The sequence below is a fragment of the Rhinichthys klamathensis genome, unplaced genomic scaffold (assembly GCF_029890125.1).
Source record: "Rhinichthys klamathensis goyatoka isolate OS25496 unplaced genomic scaffold, OSU_Roscu_1.1 h1tg000188l_1, whole genome shotgun sequence".
Classification (NCBI taxonomy): Eukaryota; Metazoa; Chordata; class Actinopteri; order Cypriniformes; family Leuciscidae; genus Rhinichthys; species Rhinichthys klamathensis.
In genome coordinates, this window is record NW_026606715.1 from 655,721 (window position 1) to 675,167 (window position 19,447).

At 37.4% G+C, this 19,447-nt stretch overlaps 1 protein-coding gene across 1 annotated transcript in view; it reads right to left on the reverse strand.

Annotated features, from left to right (window-relative positions):
* The window catches only part of wdr11 (WD repeat domain 11), a 129,113-nt gene that overhangs the window by 46,722 nt on the left and 62,944 nt on the right, over positions 1–19,447 (reverse strand). The window contains exons 9-11 of the mRNA XM_056261894.1: positions 10,776–10,876; positions 9,590–9,769; positions 3,273–3,357 (exon numbers count right to left, since the gene is read on the reverse strand). Coding sequence (XP_056117869.1) covers positions 3,273–3,357; positions 9,590–9,769; positions 10,776–10,876 — 366 coding nt within the window. The remainder of the gene's footprint in view (positions 1–3,272; positions 3,358–9,589; positions 9,770–10,775; positions 10,877–19,447) is intronic.

Sequence of the window (19,447 nt, forward strand, 5' to 3'; positions counted from 1 at the left end):
ATGGCCACCATGTACCCATCCTCTGATGGCTACTTCCAGCAGGATAATGCACCATGTCACAAAGCTCGAATCATTTCAAATTGGTTTCTTGAACATGACAATGAGTTCACTGTACTAAAATGGCCCCCACAGTCACCAGATCTCAACCCAATAGAGCATCTTTGGGATGTGGTGGAACGGGAGCTTCGAGCCCTGGATGTGCATCCCACAAATCTCCATCAACTGCAAGATGCTATCCTATCAATATGGGCCAACATTTCTAAAGAATGCTTTCAGCACCTTGTTGAATCAATGCCACGTAGAATTAAGGCAGTTCTGAAGGCGAAAGGGGGTCAAACACAGTATTAGTATGGTGTTCCTAATAATCCTTTAGGTGAGTGTATATACAATGAAGACATTCACTGTAATTATATACATACATAAATATCCTGCATTTCAAAATAATCCACTTGTTAAGTCTGACGTGACACGTCACCGTTTTCGGGTCAGATGCCAAAAGAAAACAACAAATGGTGCTAATATGCACTTACAATGTGATGTAATACTACCAAACAGTCATAATCCTAAACCCTTGAATAATTAAAACATTGATGATGTCTGGGAGGCAGTGAGCCTGGAGACTGTATTGTACAGCATGAGTTCATTAAAGTTCATTAAAGTTTAGCTTTAATGTGTGATATTAATAAATAGTGCTCATAAACGGCTGTTGAGATATTCTCAAATGAAACGAGCAGAGGCTTGGACCTGGAAACAGTTTTCCCTTACACATAAAGTCATCAAAACTATGAAAAACCATTGGAAATAATATGAATATGGCAGGGGTGTGTAATCCTGCTCCTGGAGGACCACCTTCCTGCAGAGTTTAGCTTCTACACACCTGTTTGGAAGATTATAGTGATCCTAGTGGCGCATTAGAGTGGTGTGAGCTGGGAATATCTAGGCCGAAATGTTCCACTTCCGACTTCAGTGCATTCCAGTCATTTACACCACAAGATGGCACTCAGCGAGAACATTTCATTTGTGCCAATTATTTACGGCCAAATCATAAAATAATGTAATGTTCAGGCTGTCCCAAAATCAGTATTGTCATTTGTTATCTAATGTGAAACATGTTAGCGCTAGATAGCTGTCTATCTAGTAGTTATTGAAAATTAAAATAGGTGAAAATGTGTTAGTGATGCCAGCAGGAGGCTCTAACCCTGCGTTCTGCATAGGTTCTGCAATGCTCCAGATAGAGATAGGAACACTGTATATTGGCATCTATCCATCATGGTCCATAATTTATCCATGTACACACAGATAGGCTACATTACCCTGGCTCCTCTCCACTGGTTCATGTTACACCTTTCTTTATCTCTCTGCACTGGGAACTGGTTGCTGCTTCAAGACGCTGATGCTTGTGTAAAACAGCCACAGTCTCTGCACCTTCCAGCCTCCTCTCCTGCGCACGACTCTACATCCCCTCCAGAAGCCTGGTGTCAGTGAGCAAGGCTCAACGCTACACATTTTTTCAGATTTTTCTATGGCGTTGGTAGACATTCGCCAAAAACAACAACAACCAAAAGCAACATAGAGGGGTTTGCAATACAGATGTTGTCTTCTTTACAGCATGACAATGTGTATCCGCCGCGCTGGTCTACTGCGTCTTCTGAGGCAGCGGCAGAAATGTAGGAGGCTGGTGTGTGTGTGGCTTTACTCCGTGCTGTTCTCAAAACATGTCTCCATTATTGTTGCAATTTTCTGCTCGACCGGCATTTTGTAAAAACACAACCTTGTTTCTGCAGCGACTTTTAGCATGTTTCAGCATGTGTGAGAAAGTGACAAACCACGCAAAATCAGACTAAAAAATGGATTTTCATCATTTGATTTGAATAGGATTTCAAACCACATATGAATGTAGCTCAAAATGGATTTGTAAAAATCACATTTCATGTGATTTTTTGCCGTTCACACTTGCTAAATATAATCACATGCACAAAAATCGGATTTGGACTGACAGTCTGAACGAGGTTTTTAGGACCTAATGCACGGATCTAATATACTGACACACCTCAGACTATTTACGTTCACCACATTACTGAATGTGTTTACTTTGATACTCGCCAAGATGGGCATTTTGACAATTTTGTGTGTATTTGTCCATTCAAGTGCAAGAAGACAAAAGAGAACTGAATTCAGGGTGGTACACGAGGTGGTAATGTGGCCATATAATATATATATATATATATATATATATTAGAATGGGAATCACGGCTTTGTCGGGGCAGCTTCCTTACAATGCAATGTTTTCAGAGTAATGACATTTTAACTAGTGTGCTCATCCTCAGAATTAGACATTGCCGATTTGTAGGTAATGCATTTCCCAATATGAATTATGATGCAACTTGGTTCGTTGGTCCATTAGATTCGATTACAGATCTATGTGCACTAGAACATCTAGGCATTAAAACAGTTTTTTCCCCTTTATCCCCACTATCTCCAGCCTAAACAATTAACACAGCAACTACTACCTGTTTCTATAAGTCATACCTCAGTACCTGAGAGAGAGGCAGCTGTATATACAGTACATAATGCACAAATCGGTACACAAGTCTTCAGTTCCAGATGTATACCACTTTGTTATTATTATTTTTATTATTATTATCTTTCTTAGTCTTATTTAAATGTTCTTTCTTTCTAGTCATGTCATATATGTCTATATGTCTGTATGCAAGCATGCATCCAGAGCTCCTGAAAAACCACAACAAATTCCTTGTGTTTGTGCGCACTTGGCGAATAAAACTCATTGTGATACTTGATTGCTTTCTCACCCCAAGTACAACCACTCCAGAGCTTGTTTTCAATTTGGCCAAGACCACCTCGTTCATGCACTCTCAAACCAATTATTTTGGTGTGGATCCGAGCGTGATTGTATGCTCATATGCCTAAACGAAACTAAAGGAGAAAATGTATCAGGTTCTGAAACGAATGCTCCAAAAGCGCATAGTGTAGTGGGACACAGCCCAGGATCCCGTTGAATAAATTGCTTAGAGCAGTCAAAGTTAATCATCTAATTTTTTTTCAAGACTTCATAACTTTAAGTCAGTTACATAAAAAGTGGTCTATTTTAATTTTAAAATTTAATCAGACTAGTTCACAGTCTTAACATTTAGGGGCTGTTTATGCATTTGGCAGCCAGGATTGAACACCAGTGTTGTATTGTATGGAATGATTCTCATGTCACATCATGAATGGGTGTATAGGTATATTATTACAGAGTAAAGGTTTCTTACCTGACCTCACAGGAATGGACACTTAGCTCTTTGTGCAGGAGGCCACTGGTCAAGTTGTACACCAGCACAGAGCCATTGCTTGTACCTAATGGGTAAACATGCAAAACACACGCACACAAATTAATGCTGTAATTGGCTAGTTAACATGATTTAATTATTTGAATTATCCTTGTTAAGGCATTAACAATTATTGCCTTTGATTACAAATACATAATTATAATCATTGTAAAACTTGTCAAACTACATTTTAATAAGTAATTTCTGATGACAGTGTTCATAACACAGCATGCTCAGACTGAACAGAACATCATTCATCCCGTCAGTGGAGGCTGATAGGTGTAGCACTGAGAGGAGAATGAGAGAAGAGTGACTGAGAGGTAGTGAAGTGTTTCAGGGAGTTTCAGTGATGGGACAGAGCTGAGGTGGCATGCCAGTTGAGTTTGAGGGTACATTTTTCTCTAATTTGTTTGAGTGAGTAGAAATGTGCAGATAAAATTATTAAAGGGGACCTATAATGGCCTTTTGCGAAGTCTTGATTTTGTTTTAGGCGTCTACTAGAATGTTTTCACACTTGAATGTCCAAAAAACACATTTTTTTCCCATATTCTCCATTGTTGGAGCTCCTCGCTTCCCAGTCTGTCAGTTACGCTCTGTTTAGTTCCAGTCTCTATGAAGCCCCTCCTTCTGAAAAGCACACTGTGCTCTGATTGGTCGGCTGGAGCAGTGTGTTGTAATTGGTCAAGCGCTTCGAGCGTGTTTGGGAAATGTCCCATACATTACCATAACCGCAAGTTTCAACACACTACTAACTCAGAGGCTCCGCCCCTTTATTCTGCGTATGCCTTTCTCAGAAGGAAACTCAAGACTACTATAGAGGGTATGCGTTGACGTCACTCTCCCGCTGGAACACACTCGCTCAGCCGGACTGAGTGGCAGAAGAGCTGCTGTGTGACTGGATTTAATAGAGGAAACTGCGAAAACGTGAATAAAACAAACGATTATCTGTTTAATCTAAAGGTTGGACTCGATATAGTGTTCATTACAACTTACCAAAGATCCAGTGATCCGTGGATATTATTGACATGCAGGAGGAATCGTGTTTCCTGACATTTATATGTGCCTGATTTAGACATCGGGGAAATACATAAAGCAAATTTGCCTGTGAACGCTTTATATAAATACAATATAGGTCTAGATCCAGGTTATCACTCATATCAATGTTACTGTATATCCTCATACTGTCCAGCCTTAAAACTTGAATAGTTTTTGTCAGAGTTTATTTAAAAACGTGCAATTATGCAGAATATACACTACCGTTCAAAAGTTTGGGGTCAGTGAGAATTTTATTTTTATTTTTTGGAGGAAAGAAATCAATACTTTTATTTATCAAGGACAGTAAAGACATTTATAATGTTACAAAAGATTCTATTTCAAACAAATGCTGTTCTTATGAACTTCCTATTCATCAAAGAATCCAAAAAAAAAAAAAAAACTGTACAACTGACAGACCAACAACTGTTTCAACATTGATAATAATAATAAATGTTTCTTGAGCATTAAATCCTCATATTATACTGATTTGTGAAGGATCATTTGACACTGAAGACACTGGTGATGCTGAAAATTCAGCTTTGATCACAGGAATAAATTACACTTTACTATATATTCACACAGAAAACAGCTGATTTACACTGGAATAATATTTAATACTATAACTGATTTTTGTTGTATTTTTAATCAAATAAGCGCAGCCATGGTTAGCAGAAGAGAATTCTTTTAAAAGTATTTAAAATCGTACCGACCCCAAACTTTTGAACGGTAGTGTACAATGGTAAATATTTAATTGATGAGTTGTCAATACAATATACAACAATACATTATAGGGTATGATTTTACCCCTAAATTCAGCATATTGACACAAAATTATAACTGCAAATCCACCTTTCATTGCCTGGATCCAGTTGTTTCTGTGAATTGCAGCTATACATTTGCTTCTCTGTTCTGTAGCTTTCAGCAGTCTGTAAAAATATTCCTCAGATTTCTTGTCAAATCTAGTTGTGCAGGCAATCACAAAGCTCTTTCCCATTTTAGATGTGTTTTGTGTGTTGTTCGCGGCATTCACACTGAAAACAAATGCTGCCGCTCAGTGTTTTTGCCACTTAAAGGGCGTGATGGTGATGCGCATACCATCTATAGAGGCGTTTCAGGGAGTTTAGAAACAGAGCGCACTGATATAGAGAATAACTCCCGCTGGAGGGACTGTGCCTTGGAACTTTCCAAAGCCTTTTCATGCTTAAATAAATGAAGATGACTTGACTTAAACAGCAACATTACACACAAAAGAAATATTAACACGTAAAAAACCTTAGTAAGATCCCTTTAATCAATTAATCATGATTCTCCCTTCAATGTAAAGCGCTTTGAGTACCAAGAAAAGCGCTATATAAATGTAATGAATTATTATTATAGTTATTGCAGCTAAAGATCCTTGCATATTTATTAATGTGTTTTGTTAAACTGTGATTATACATCAATTAAATTCAATGATCAATCAAACAAGCTCAAGTCGTGACCAGCAAACAGCCGGCACAGACCGAATGCATCGACTAGAGGCACAACTGATGTGCAACCCATAATCGCACTGTGATGCGTTTCTAAATGTGCAGTAGCTGGTTTGTTTGCTAAAGTACGTATAATCATTTGGCACAGAATAATGTACTACACAGGGTAATTCTAGCAGGCACCACAGTGTCAGACTATATGCGCATAGAGAGAGAGAATTTTTCAAGAAATCACAAAGCTTTATAAGACATGAGACAGTAAATTCAGATCTGAGTGCATCAGACAGCTTAGCATTCACTGCATCATTTCTATCAGAGAAGACCAGGCTCGTGGTTTCAGTCCAAATGCCATTATTGTATTGCATCCAAAATTGCCCAATTGTCTGGCTTCAAATGCCACACATACAAATGTTGCATATGGACCTTCTTTCCCTCAAGTACTAGATGACCTCGTCAAGATCGCATCTTTGAAGTTTTGAGATGGTTAAAAAAAAAAGCCACCATTGGGAATGATTCAGCAACAGTCCTTGTGCATTGAGGCAGAAAGAGGGTTTGAAGTTCTGTTTCTTCCCTGAGGCAAAAACTGTGCTATGGAGTTGCTTTAGAAATCCATGATCCGTCAAGAAGGATTCCCGTTACAGGGTATTGACAACTGCAGTGTGCTTGTTCAATTGGATGTATAGTGCACTCGAGGAGCTACACAATCTCATCAAGACTGAACCGCTGTGTTGACTCCAATAATGAGATGACAAGTAGAGACAATTAGGCCACCAATCACAGAGCTCAAATTACAATTTGCAAGATCCGTGGACCAAACTGAGTGAAACCTCATTTAAAAACATATTGATATTTCTGTAATGCAATAAAACAGATTTTCACATATTTAGGAGGGTCTTTAAGCAGTAAAATATTTTCCGTTTGTCTAGTACTCAACACATGTAACTCAATTGGAGCTCTATTTTTAGCCACAGCTATAGCTGAAATCATACATTAGTCTACAAATTGTCAAAGTTTAGTATGTTTTGTGACTTGTGCAGTTTTTAATATAAGTGTAAAGCTTTTAATCTTTGCAGAATATTTAATTAAGAGATGATTGAGTAAACAGAACATCTATGGCCTTGCTGGTTTGAAATGCTGTGATGAATGACGTTTGCATTAGATTTAATCAAAAAGAAATTAATTTCAGCTCATATGATTTCCTTTTCTTGGCTCATTCACTTTGCTGTCAAAAAATCAGGTCACGCTCACAGAAAGACTGGAAATGTTACTTGTGTAAAAAAACAAACTCCATCAATATGTGCACTCTTAATACACGATATGCTACAGTGATTTTGAGAATGGAATATGGATAGTTGAACTACATCATTCAACTTACAAGCATATTGGGGTGTGTGATTTGTATCGTCTACGATAATATTGTAACTTGTTTTAACAATGTGCAAACCGAAGTTATAGAGTATGTCACCCACCCAGAGTATGCAAAAAAAAAAAAAAAAAAAAAAAAAAAAAAAAAAAAAAAAAAAAAAAACTTTCACTGTGTTGTTAGCTTATTAAAATGCAGAAATTCCGAAATTCAAGATATGGGGGCAAAAAAGTTGTCGTCTAATATTCATAAAATATAATATAGTTCCTCAATATCACATGAGCATGAGTGCAGGTTTTTCTTGAATATCAGCACGACTGTAAATGTGATAATGGTTTTATACAACAGATCAATAAACAAGAAGTTAATATTGTGAGTTTCATTTCAACTTTGACAATATCTGTTTTTTTTCTATTTTGCCAATGAAAATAGTTCCAAACAAACCCAAAGCAGAAGTGTTTGGAGTCTTCCAGCAACACACAGTGGTGTTTTGTTACTAAATCAATCTGCCTTTTTAAAAGAATTGGATGATTCAATGGCCCATTTATTTAGGCAGTCACTTAAAGGTACAATATGTAGGTTTTTGCAGTAAAATATCCAAAAACCACTAGGCCAATGTTATATATTTTGTTTAGTTGATTACATACAATATCCCCAATGTTTCCAACTAATGGTAAATCGTGAAAAAATTGAGATTTTAACCAATGAAACGGGGCGTGTCAGCAGGGGTGAGGAGTCGCCAGGCAATGACGTCATATCCGCGTTACCCTCGGTTTCCGCTCGTACTGCCAATGTAACCATGGCGACAGACGCGGACAACTGGGTTATGCTTAGCAGGACGCTCACGCTGTTGTTGTTTTGTTCAAACATTTTGGACCATGGCAAGCAGACTTTGAGACAAAAAGAGGACTAGAACGAAGATCAACATCTTTCGAGATGCCGAGAGCGTCACGTCCGCGACTAACTTCGACTCGACAGAGACGCGAGTGTTGCATGTACTTTATTAGACAGGTGAGCAAATGTACATAAAACTAATCAATGTTATTTAGTTCAACATGATGAAATGTTAGAATATGATCTGTGTGTTATTCTAATGTTGATCTAGCTCACTGCTAGTCTCATACAGCCAACACACAACCTAACTAACAACATTCAACACACTCAAATGCAGTTTAGTGTGATAGTGTAACTGTTAGAGCAAGTGAAACAGCGCTGCGTTACCTCAAGTTTCATTCGTCTAATAAACTGACCTGGCGCTGGTAACGTTATACGTCTAGCAATCGCGCCCTGCTTCACACCACAGTCAAGTTAAAAACATCACTGTATTCACTCATCCATAAAAGATCCATCAGCTTGACGACAAGATCCATTCCGCTTGATGCTTTGCGTCATCGATATACGCCTTTGTTATTGTAAGAGATTAGCGACCCCTGGTGGCCAAAAATTACATACTGTACGTTTAATTCCTGAACGAATCAGCGATTTGAATGAATTGTTTCGAAAACTAGTCCGAATAGGGCTTTACAGTCATTCATTTAATCAATGTTTGACATACAACTCTTAACACCTGACTTTGTTCGGGATTAACGTCTCTGTGTTTATTGCAGAAGTAGGAGTGTGTGTTTTCTAGAAGTGGGTGTTACAGATGGCCGTGCTGTGGTTGCAAGCATCACATATGTTTTCTAATGATTTATTTTTATATACTATAAAAACCTTTCTTTAAATGAATGTCACATGAGTTTATAGAAGTGGCAACTATAATAAATCCACGTAAATGAACCGAGAAATCTAAACATGTATCCTACCTTTTGCTGATATTAAAATGGCCAGTCTTAGAAGTTTCCGTGATTTACTCTCTTTGATTAATTTTATTACAATACTTTTGTCGTTGAATTGCTGCACATATTGAAAGGTAATAATACAGATGCTGGGGTTGTTATCATTTTTGATTACATATTCTCTGAATAGACTTCCTGTAGCCAGTCATTTTCTAAAGCTAGGGCAATGAAGAGAACAATCGTATTTTAGCTGGACTGCTACCTGAAAAATATATTCTAGGATAGACTGAAGTTGTGTATTTCCAAAGGGGGAAGAGAGACATTTAAATGAAATTAAAGGGAAGTTAAAGGAAGTAACCAACTTTTACCGAATAACTCCAGATCAGTTACAGACAAAAGGGCCAAACTAAACTGATTCTGGGCTTGATGCCCATGACACAGACAAACAGCACCCAAGACAAAGCCAGAAAGCCCCTGTCCAGGTCTTTAAAGTGTCTTTATCTGTTCTATTTGATGAGAGTTGAGATTGTACATGCTGTGTGTGTGCATGTTTAAATCATGTCAGCTATATAACGGAGGGGGAAAGTGTCTGGTCTCTGCATGTGCAGTACTCACCCACGGCCAGTAAGGGCTGGTAGTGGTTGATGTTCTTGGTGGTGAGTGGAGGACACATCCGCAGGGAGAAGGGGGGCAAGGGCAGGCCAGACAACAGCCCCGTCAACAGGAACTTCAGATGTACTTCCTGTTGATCTGCCAGGGGTCGCGGGGAGTCCACTCCAGAAATCAGACTGTGACCTGGAACAGCGACAGATCACATAATTGATCTAAATGAAACAACAGAGCAGCTCTTTGAGGCAGTTGAGCGAAAAGAGAGAAGGTGGCCATTAAATCCAGATCATTAATTCAGCTATTATTTTGTCCTGTGGACTATATGTAAACATCTGTTATGTAAAATAGACGTTTCAGGACAGTACAACACAATAACATGTACATTTTTATGACCCTCCTATTTTGTTAAAATTATTAACACTTTTAGAGATTATGTTAGTGTGGCATGTAAACTTATTAATGCAACAGTAAATAGATTTAACAGTAACAAAAATTAACATGCAAGATTTTTTAATGATTTTAAAGAGACAGAACATGTAGCCTGAAGTTACATTAAAATGTTGGAATAAATTATTGTATTATTTCATTGAATTCTGTCTTTCTGACTACTTACAGATTTTTTTTAATAAACCAATTGCAAATAAGTTATTATTATTAATATTAACTTGTACAAAAATATTTGATATTTGACCGACACCCACAGTCCTCCTCACTTTGTGCACTGCTTTTATGGTGCTTTTGCATTGTTTTTGATGCTTGAAAGCATCAGTCCCCATTTATTGCAACTGCTTGGAAAAGAGTGACCAGCATTACTCTTCAAAATCCTCTTTTTGTGTTCCACAGAAAAAAGAAAATAATTCAGGTTTAGAACTCTTCTTTTAAGACCCAAACGCCCACCCAATGCCCATGATTAAAGACACAACAGGAGATAAACCCGGCCACAGGCTATGAGTGTTATCAGTGCTGGGCTTCTAAAAGGGAAAATAAGATGTGCAGATACTGTAAAAGACAGATAGCAGAGTGAGGCCTCAGGGTCTTCAGCCTGGAAATATCTCCTCAAGTCAAAGGCTAGGAGAATGAAGCCTGAGACTGTTTAAATGAGTTATATTTAGAAGCCAGGATAAGGCAATCATGTGGAAGAAAAGAAAAGAAAAGTGTGTGTGTGTTTGTTTGGGTCGGATGGCTGTCTTACCAATCATTGTATTCAGAGAAAGATCCGGGATGCATTTTTGATTCTGACGTAAAGGTGTTCCACAGAAATTCACGGGAGAATACAAAGGAGGCAAGCCAGAACTGAGAGAAAGAAAATGTATTGTGGGTGAATCTCACAAACCATGAAAAAATACAATACATTTTATTAAAACAAACATATAAACAGTATAATAAATCTGACAACAATTGCACAATTTAAAGAAGAGTATTTTTTTTTTTGTTTAGAGCCGTATTGAACTATGTTTGAATCATTGGATTATTATTTTCCTGCTGATCCCTGTAAAGCTGCTTGGAAACAATTTGCATTACATAAAGCGCTATTAAAATAAAGATAAATTGAATTTTAAAGTTGTCGTGACATGAGAAATCTAATTTGCCTTGATCTTTTGACATAATAGGGGTCTTTGTACCATTAAAAAAACATTTTTCCATAGCTCAAAACGTCCTCATTAAAACAAAGCATTTATTTAATCAAGCTCCAAAATGACTCGTTTTGATATTGAGGGATCTGTGACATCACACGGGAAAATACATTTGCATATGCCCGCCTCCAGTGCAAGACATCGACGAATAGTTTTACATCATCAAACAATAGGCCCAGCCCAATGGCGTTCAGTCGCTTCACAGCTGACATTCGCCTACACTGGATTTGAGCGTTCTGTCAAAATCAAATAGAAGCCATTACAATGACTGACGCTGATACACTGATACAGTATACAGATGTGTGTTCAGATTATAATGACTGACGCTGTCTACGCTGATAAAGTATACAGATGTGTGTTCAGATTATAATGACTGACGCTGTCTACACTGATACAGTATACAGATGTGTGTTCAGATTATAATGACTGACGCTGATACACTGATACAGTATACAGATGTGTGTTCAGATTATAATGACTGACGCTGTCTACACTGATACAGTATACAGATGTGTGTTCAGATTATAATGACTGACGCTGTCTACACTGATACAGTATACAGATGTGTGTTCAGATTATAATGACTGACGCTGTCTACACTGATACAGTATACAGATGTGTGTTCAGATTATAATGACTGATGCTGTCTACACTGATACAGTATACAGATGTGTGTTCAGATTATAATGACTGACGCTGTCTACGCTGAGACAGTATACAGATGTGTGTTCAGGTTATAATGACTGACGCTGTCTACACTGATACAGTATACAGATGTGTGTTCAGATTATAATGAGTGACGCTGTCTACACTGATACAGTATACAGATGTGTGTTCAGATTATAATGAGTGACGCTGTCTACACTGATACAGTATACAGATGTGTGTTCAGATTATAATGACTGACGCTGATACACTGATACAGTATACAGATGTGTGTTCAGATTATAATGAGTGACGCTGTCTACACTGATACAGTATACAGATGTGTGTTCAGATTATAATGACTGACGCTGATACACTGATACAGTATACAGATGTGTGTTCAGATTATAATGACTGACGCTGATACACTGATACAGTATACAGATGTGTGTTCAGATTATAATGACTGACGCTGTCTACACTGATACAGTATACAGATGTGTGTTCAGATTATAATGACTGACGCTTATACACTGATACAGTATACAGATGTGTGTTAAGATTATAATGACTGACGCTGATACACTGATACAGTATAGAGATGTGTGTTCAGATTATAATGACTGACGCTGATACACTGATACAGTATACAGATGTGTGTTCAGATTATAATGACTGACGCTGATACACTGATACAGTATACAGATGTGTGTTCAGATTATAATGAGTGACGCTGTCTACACTGATACAGTATACAGATGTGTGTTCAGATTATAATGAGTGACGCTGTCTACACTGATACAGTATACAGATGTGTGTTCAGATTATAATGAGTGACGCTGTCTACACTGATACAGTATACAGATGTGTGTTCAGATTATAATGACTGACGCTGATACACTGATACAGTATACAGATGTGTGTTCAGATTATAATGAGAGACGCTGTCTACACTGATACAGTATACAGATGTGTGTTCAGATTATAATGACTGACGCTGATACACTGATACAGTATACAGATGTGTGTTCAGATTATAATGACTGACGCTGTCTACACTGATACAGTATACAGATGTGTGTTCAGATTATAATGACTGACGCTGATACACTGATACAGTATACAGATGTGTGTTCAGATTATAATGACTGACGCTGTCTACACTGATACAGTATACAGATGTGTGTTCAGATTATAATGACTGACGCTTATACACTGATACAGTATACAGATGTGTGTTAAGATTATAAAGACTGACGCTGATACACTGATACAGTATAGAGATGTGTGTTCAGATTATAATGACTGACGCTGATACACTGATACAGTATACAGATGTGTGTTCAGATTATAATGACTGACGCTGATACACTGATACAGTATACAGATGTGTGTTCAGATTATAATGACTGACGCTTATACACTGATACAGTATACAGATTTGTGTTAAGATTATAATGACTGACGCTGATACACTGATACAGTATAGAGATGTGTGTTCAGATTATAATGACTGACGCTGATACACTGATACAGTATACAGATGTGTGTTCAGATTATAATGACTGACGCTGATACACTGATACAGTATACAGATGTGTGTTCAGATTATAATGAGTGACGCTGTCTACACTGATACAGTATACAGATGTGTGTTCAGATTATAATGACTGACGCTGTCTACACTGATACAGTATACAGATGTGTGTTCAGTTTATAATGACTGACGCTGATACACTGATACAGTATACAGATGTGTGTTAAGATTATAATGACTGACGCTGATACACTGATACAGTATAGAGATGTGTGTTCAGATTATAATGACTGACGCTGTCTACACTGATACAGTATACAGATGTGTGTTCATATTATAATGACTGACGCTGTCTACACTGATACAGTATACATATGTGTGTTCAGATTATAATGACTGACGCTGATACACTGATACAGCATACAGATGTGTGTTCAGATTATAATGACTGACGCTGATACACTGATACAGTATACAGATGTGTGTTCAGATTATAATGACTGACGCTGATACACTGATACAGTATACAGATGTGTGTTCAGATTATAATGACTGACGCTGATACACTGATACAGTATACATATGTGTTCAGATTATAATGACTGACGCTGATACACTGATACAGTATACAATTGTGTGTTCAGATTATCATGACTGACGCTGTCTACACTGATCCTGTATACAGATGTGTGTTCAGATTATAATGACTGACGCTGATACACTGATACTGTATACATATGTGTACAGATTATAATGACTGACGCTATCTACACTGATACAGTATACAGATGTGTGTTCAGATTATAATGACTGACGCTGTCTACACTGATACAGTATACAGATGTGTGTTCAGATTATAATGACTGACGCTGTCTACACTGATACAGTATACAGATGTGTGTTCAGATTATAATGACTGACGCTGTCTACACTGATACAGTATACAGATGTGTGTTCATATTATAATGACTGACGCTGTCTACACTGATACAGTATACAGATGTGTGTTCAGATTATAATGACTGACGCTGATACACTGATACAGTATACAGATGTGTGTTCAGATTATAATGACTGACGCTGATACACTGATACAGTATACAGATGTGTGTTCAGATTATAATGACTGACGCTGTCTACACTGATACAGTATACAGATGTGTGTTCAGATTATAATGAGTGACGCTGATACACTGATACAGTATACAGATGTGTGTTCAGATTATAATGACTGACGCTGATACACTGATACAGTATACAGATGTGTGTTCAGATTATAATGACTGACGCTGATACATTGATACTGTATAGAGATGTGTGTTCAGATTATAATGACTGACGCTGTCTACACTGATACAGTATACAGATGTGTGTTCAGATTATAATGACTGACGCTGTCTACACTGATATAGTATACAGATGTGTGTTCAGATTATAATGACTGACGCTGATACACTGATACAGTATACAGATGTGTGTTCAGATTATAATGACTGACGCTGTCTACACTGATATAGTATACAGATGTGTGTTCAGATTATAATGACTGACGCTGTCTACGCTGATACAGTATACAGATGTGTGTTCAGATTATAACGACTGACGCTGTCTACACTGATACAGTATACAGATGTGTGTTCAGATTATAATGACTGACGCTGTCTACACTGATACAGTATACAGATGTGTGTTCAGATTATAATGACTGACACTGTCTACACTGATACAGTATACAGATGTGTGTTCAGAATATAATGACTGACGCTGTCTACACTGATACTGTATACAGATGTGTGTTCAGATTATAATGACTGACGCTGTCTACACTGATACAGTATACATATGTGTGTTCAGATTATAATGACTGACGCTGTCTACACTGATACTGTATACAGATGTGTGTTCAGATTATAATGACTGACGCTGTCTACACTGATACAGTATACAGATGTTTGTTCAGATTATAATGACTGACGCTGATACACTGATACAGTATACAGATGTGTGTTCAGATTATAATGAGTGACGCTGTCTACACTGATACAGTATACAGATGTGTGTTCAGATTATAATGACTGACGCTGTCTACACTGATACAGTATACAGATGTGTGTTCAGTTTATAATGACTGACGCTGATACACTGATACAGTATACAGATGTGTGTTAAGATTATAATGACTGACGCTGATACACTGATACAGTATAGAGATGTGTGTTCAGATTATAATGACTGACGCTGTCTACACTGATACAGTATACAGATGTGTGTTCATATTATAATGACTGACGCTGTCTACACTGATACAGTATACATATGTGTGTTCAGATTATAATGACTGACGCTGATACACTGATACAGCATACAGATGTGTGTTCAGATTATAATGACTGACGCTGATACACTGATACAGTATACAGATGTGTGTTCAGATTATAATGACTGACGCTGATACACTGATACAGTATACAGATGTGTGTTCAGATTATAATGACTGACGCTGATACACTGATACAGTATACATATGTGTTCAGATTATAATGACTGACGCTGATACACTGATACAGTATACAATTGTGTGTTCAGATTATCATGACTGACGCTGTCTACACTGATCCTGTATACAGATGTGTGTTCAGATTATAATGACTGACGCTGATACACTGATACTGTATACATATGTGTACAGATTATAATGACTGACGCTATCTACACTGATACAGTATACAGATGTGTGTTCAGATTATAATGACTGACGCTGTCTACACTGATACAGTATACAGATGTGTGTTCAGATTATAATGACTGACGCTGTCTACACTGATACAGTATACAGATGTGTGTTCAGATTATAATGACTGACGCTGTCTACACTGATACAGTATACAGATGTGTGTTCATATTATAATGACTGACGCTGTCTACACTGATACAGTATACAGATGTGTGTTCAGATTATAATGACTGACGCTGATACACTGATACAGTATACAGATGTGTGTTCAGATTATAATGACTGACGCTGATACACTGATACAGTATACAGATGTGTGTTCAGATTATAATGACTGACGCTGTCTACACTGATACAGTATACAGATGTGTGTTCAGATTATAATGAGTGACGCTGATACACTGATACAGTATACAGATGTGTGTTCAGATTATAATGACTGACGCTGATACACTGATACAGTATACAGATGTGTGTTCAGATTATAATGACTGACGCTGATACATTGATACTGTATAGAGATGTGTGTTCAGATTATAATGACTGACGCTGTCTACACTGATACAGTATACAGATGTGTGTTCAGATTATAATGACTGACGCTGTCTACACTGATATAGTATACAGATGTGTGTTCAGATTATAATGACTGACGCTGATACACTGATACAGTATACAGATGTGTGTTCAGATTATAATGACTGACGCTGTCTACACTGATATAGTATACAGATGTGTGTTCAGATTATAATGACTGACGCTGTCTACGCTGATACAGTATACAGATGTGTGTTCAGATTATAACGACTGACGCTGTCTACACTGATACAGTATACAGATGTGTGTTCAGATTATAATGACTGACGCTGTCTACACTGATACAGTATACAGATGTGTGTTCAGATTATAATGACTGACACTGTCTACACTGATACAGTATACAGATGTGTGTTCAGAATATAATGACTGACGCTGTCTACACTGATACTGTATACAGATGTGTGTTCAGATTATAATGACTGACGCTGTCTACACTGATACAGTATACATATGTGTGTTCAGATTATAATGACTGACGCTGTCTACACTGATACTGTATACAGATGTGTGTTCAGATTATAATGACTGACGCTGTCTACACTGATACAGTATACAGATGTTTGTTCAGATTATAATGATTGACGCTGTCTACACTGATACAGTATACAGATGTGTGTTCAGATTATAATGACTGATGCTGTCTACACTGATACTGTATACAGATGTGTGTTCAGATTATAATGACTGACGCTGATACACTGATACAGTATACAGATGTGTGTTCAGATTATAATGACTGACGCTGTCTACACTGATATAGTATACAGATGTGTGTTCAGATTATAATGACTGACACTGTCTACACTGATACAGTATACAGATGTGTGTTCAGAATATAATGACTGACGCTGTCTACACTGATACTGTATACAGATGTGTGTTCAGATTATAATGACTGACGCTGATACACTGATACAGTATACAGATGTGTGTTCAGATTATAATGACTGACGCTGTCTACACTGATACTGTATACAGATGTGTGTTCAGATTATAATGACTGATGCTGTCTACACTGATACAGTATACAGATGTGTGTTCAGATTATAATGACTGACGGTGTCTACACTGATACAGTATACAGATGTGTGTTCAGATTATAATGAGTGACGCTGATACACTGATACAGTATACAGATGTGTGTTCAGATTATAATGACTGACGCTGTCTACACTGATACAGTATACAGATGTGTGTTCAGATTATAATGACTGACGCTGTCTACACTGATATAGTATACAGATGTGTGTTCAGATTATAATGACTGACGCTGATACACTGATACAGTATACAGATGTGTGTTCAGATTATAATGAGTGACGCTGATACACTGATACTGTATACAGATGTGTGTTCAGATTATAATGACTGACGCTGTCTACACTGATATAGTATACAGATGTGTGTTCAGATTATAATGACTGACGCTGATACACTGATACAGTATACAGATGTGTGTTCAGATTATAATGACTGACGCTGTCTACACTGATATAGTATACAGATGTGTGTTCAGATTATAATGACTGACGCTGTCTACACTGATACAGTATACAGATGTGTGTTCAGATTATAATGACTGACGCTGTCTACACTGATATAGTATACAGATGTGTGTTCAGATTATAATGACTGACGCTGATACACTGATAAAGTATACAGATGTGTGTTCAGATTATAATGACTGACGCTGTCTACACTGATATAGTATACAGATGTGTGTTCAGATTATAATGACTGACGCTGTCTACACTGATACAGTATACAGATGTGTGTTCAGATTATAATGACTGACGCTGTCTACACTGATACAGTATACAGATGTGTGTTCAGATTATGAGTGACGCTGTCTACACTGATACAGTATACAGATGTGTGTTCAGATTATAATGACTGACGCTGTCTACACTGATACAGTATACAGATGTGTGTTCAGATTATAATGAGTGACGCTGATACACTGATACAGTATACAGATGTGTGTTCAGATTATAATGACTGACGCTGTCTACGCTAATACAGTATACAGATGTGTGTTCAGATTATAATGACTGACGCTGTCTACACTGATACAGTATACAGATGTGTGTTCAGATTATAATGACTGACGCTGTCTACACTGATACAGTATACAGATGTGTGTTCAGATTATAATGACTGACGCTGATACACTGATACAGTATACAGATGTGTGTTCAGATTATAATGACTGACGCTGATACACTGATACAGTATATAGATGTGTGTTCGGATTATAATGACTGACGCTGTCTACACTGATACAGTATACAGATGTGTGTTCAGATTATAATGACTGACGCTGATACACTGATACAGTATACAGATGTGTGTTCAGATTATAATGACTGACGCTGTCTACACTGATACAGTATACAGATGTGTGTTCAGATTATAATGAGTGACGCTGATACACTGATACAGTATACAGATGTGTGTTCAGATTATAATGACTGACGCTGTCTACGCTGATACAGTATACAGATGTGTGTTCAGATTATAATGACTGACGCTGTCTACGCTGATACAGTATACAGATGTGTGTTCAGATTATAATGACTGACGCTGTCTACACTGATACAGTATACAGATGTGTGTTCAGATTATAATGACTGACGCTGTCTACACTGATACAGTATACAGATGTGTGTTCAGATTATAATGACTGACACTGTCTACACTGATACTGTATACAG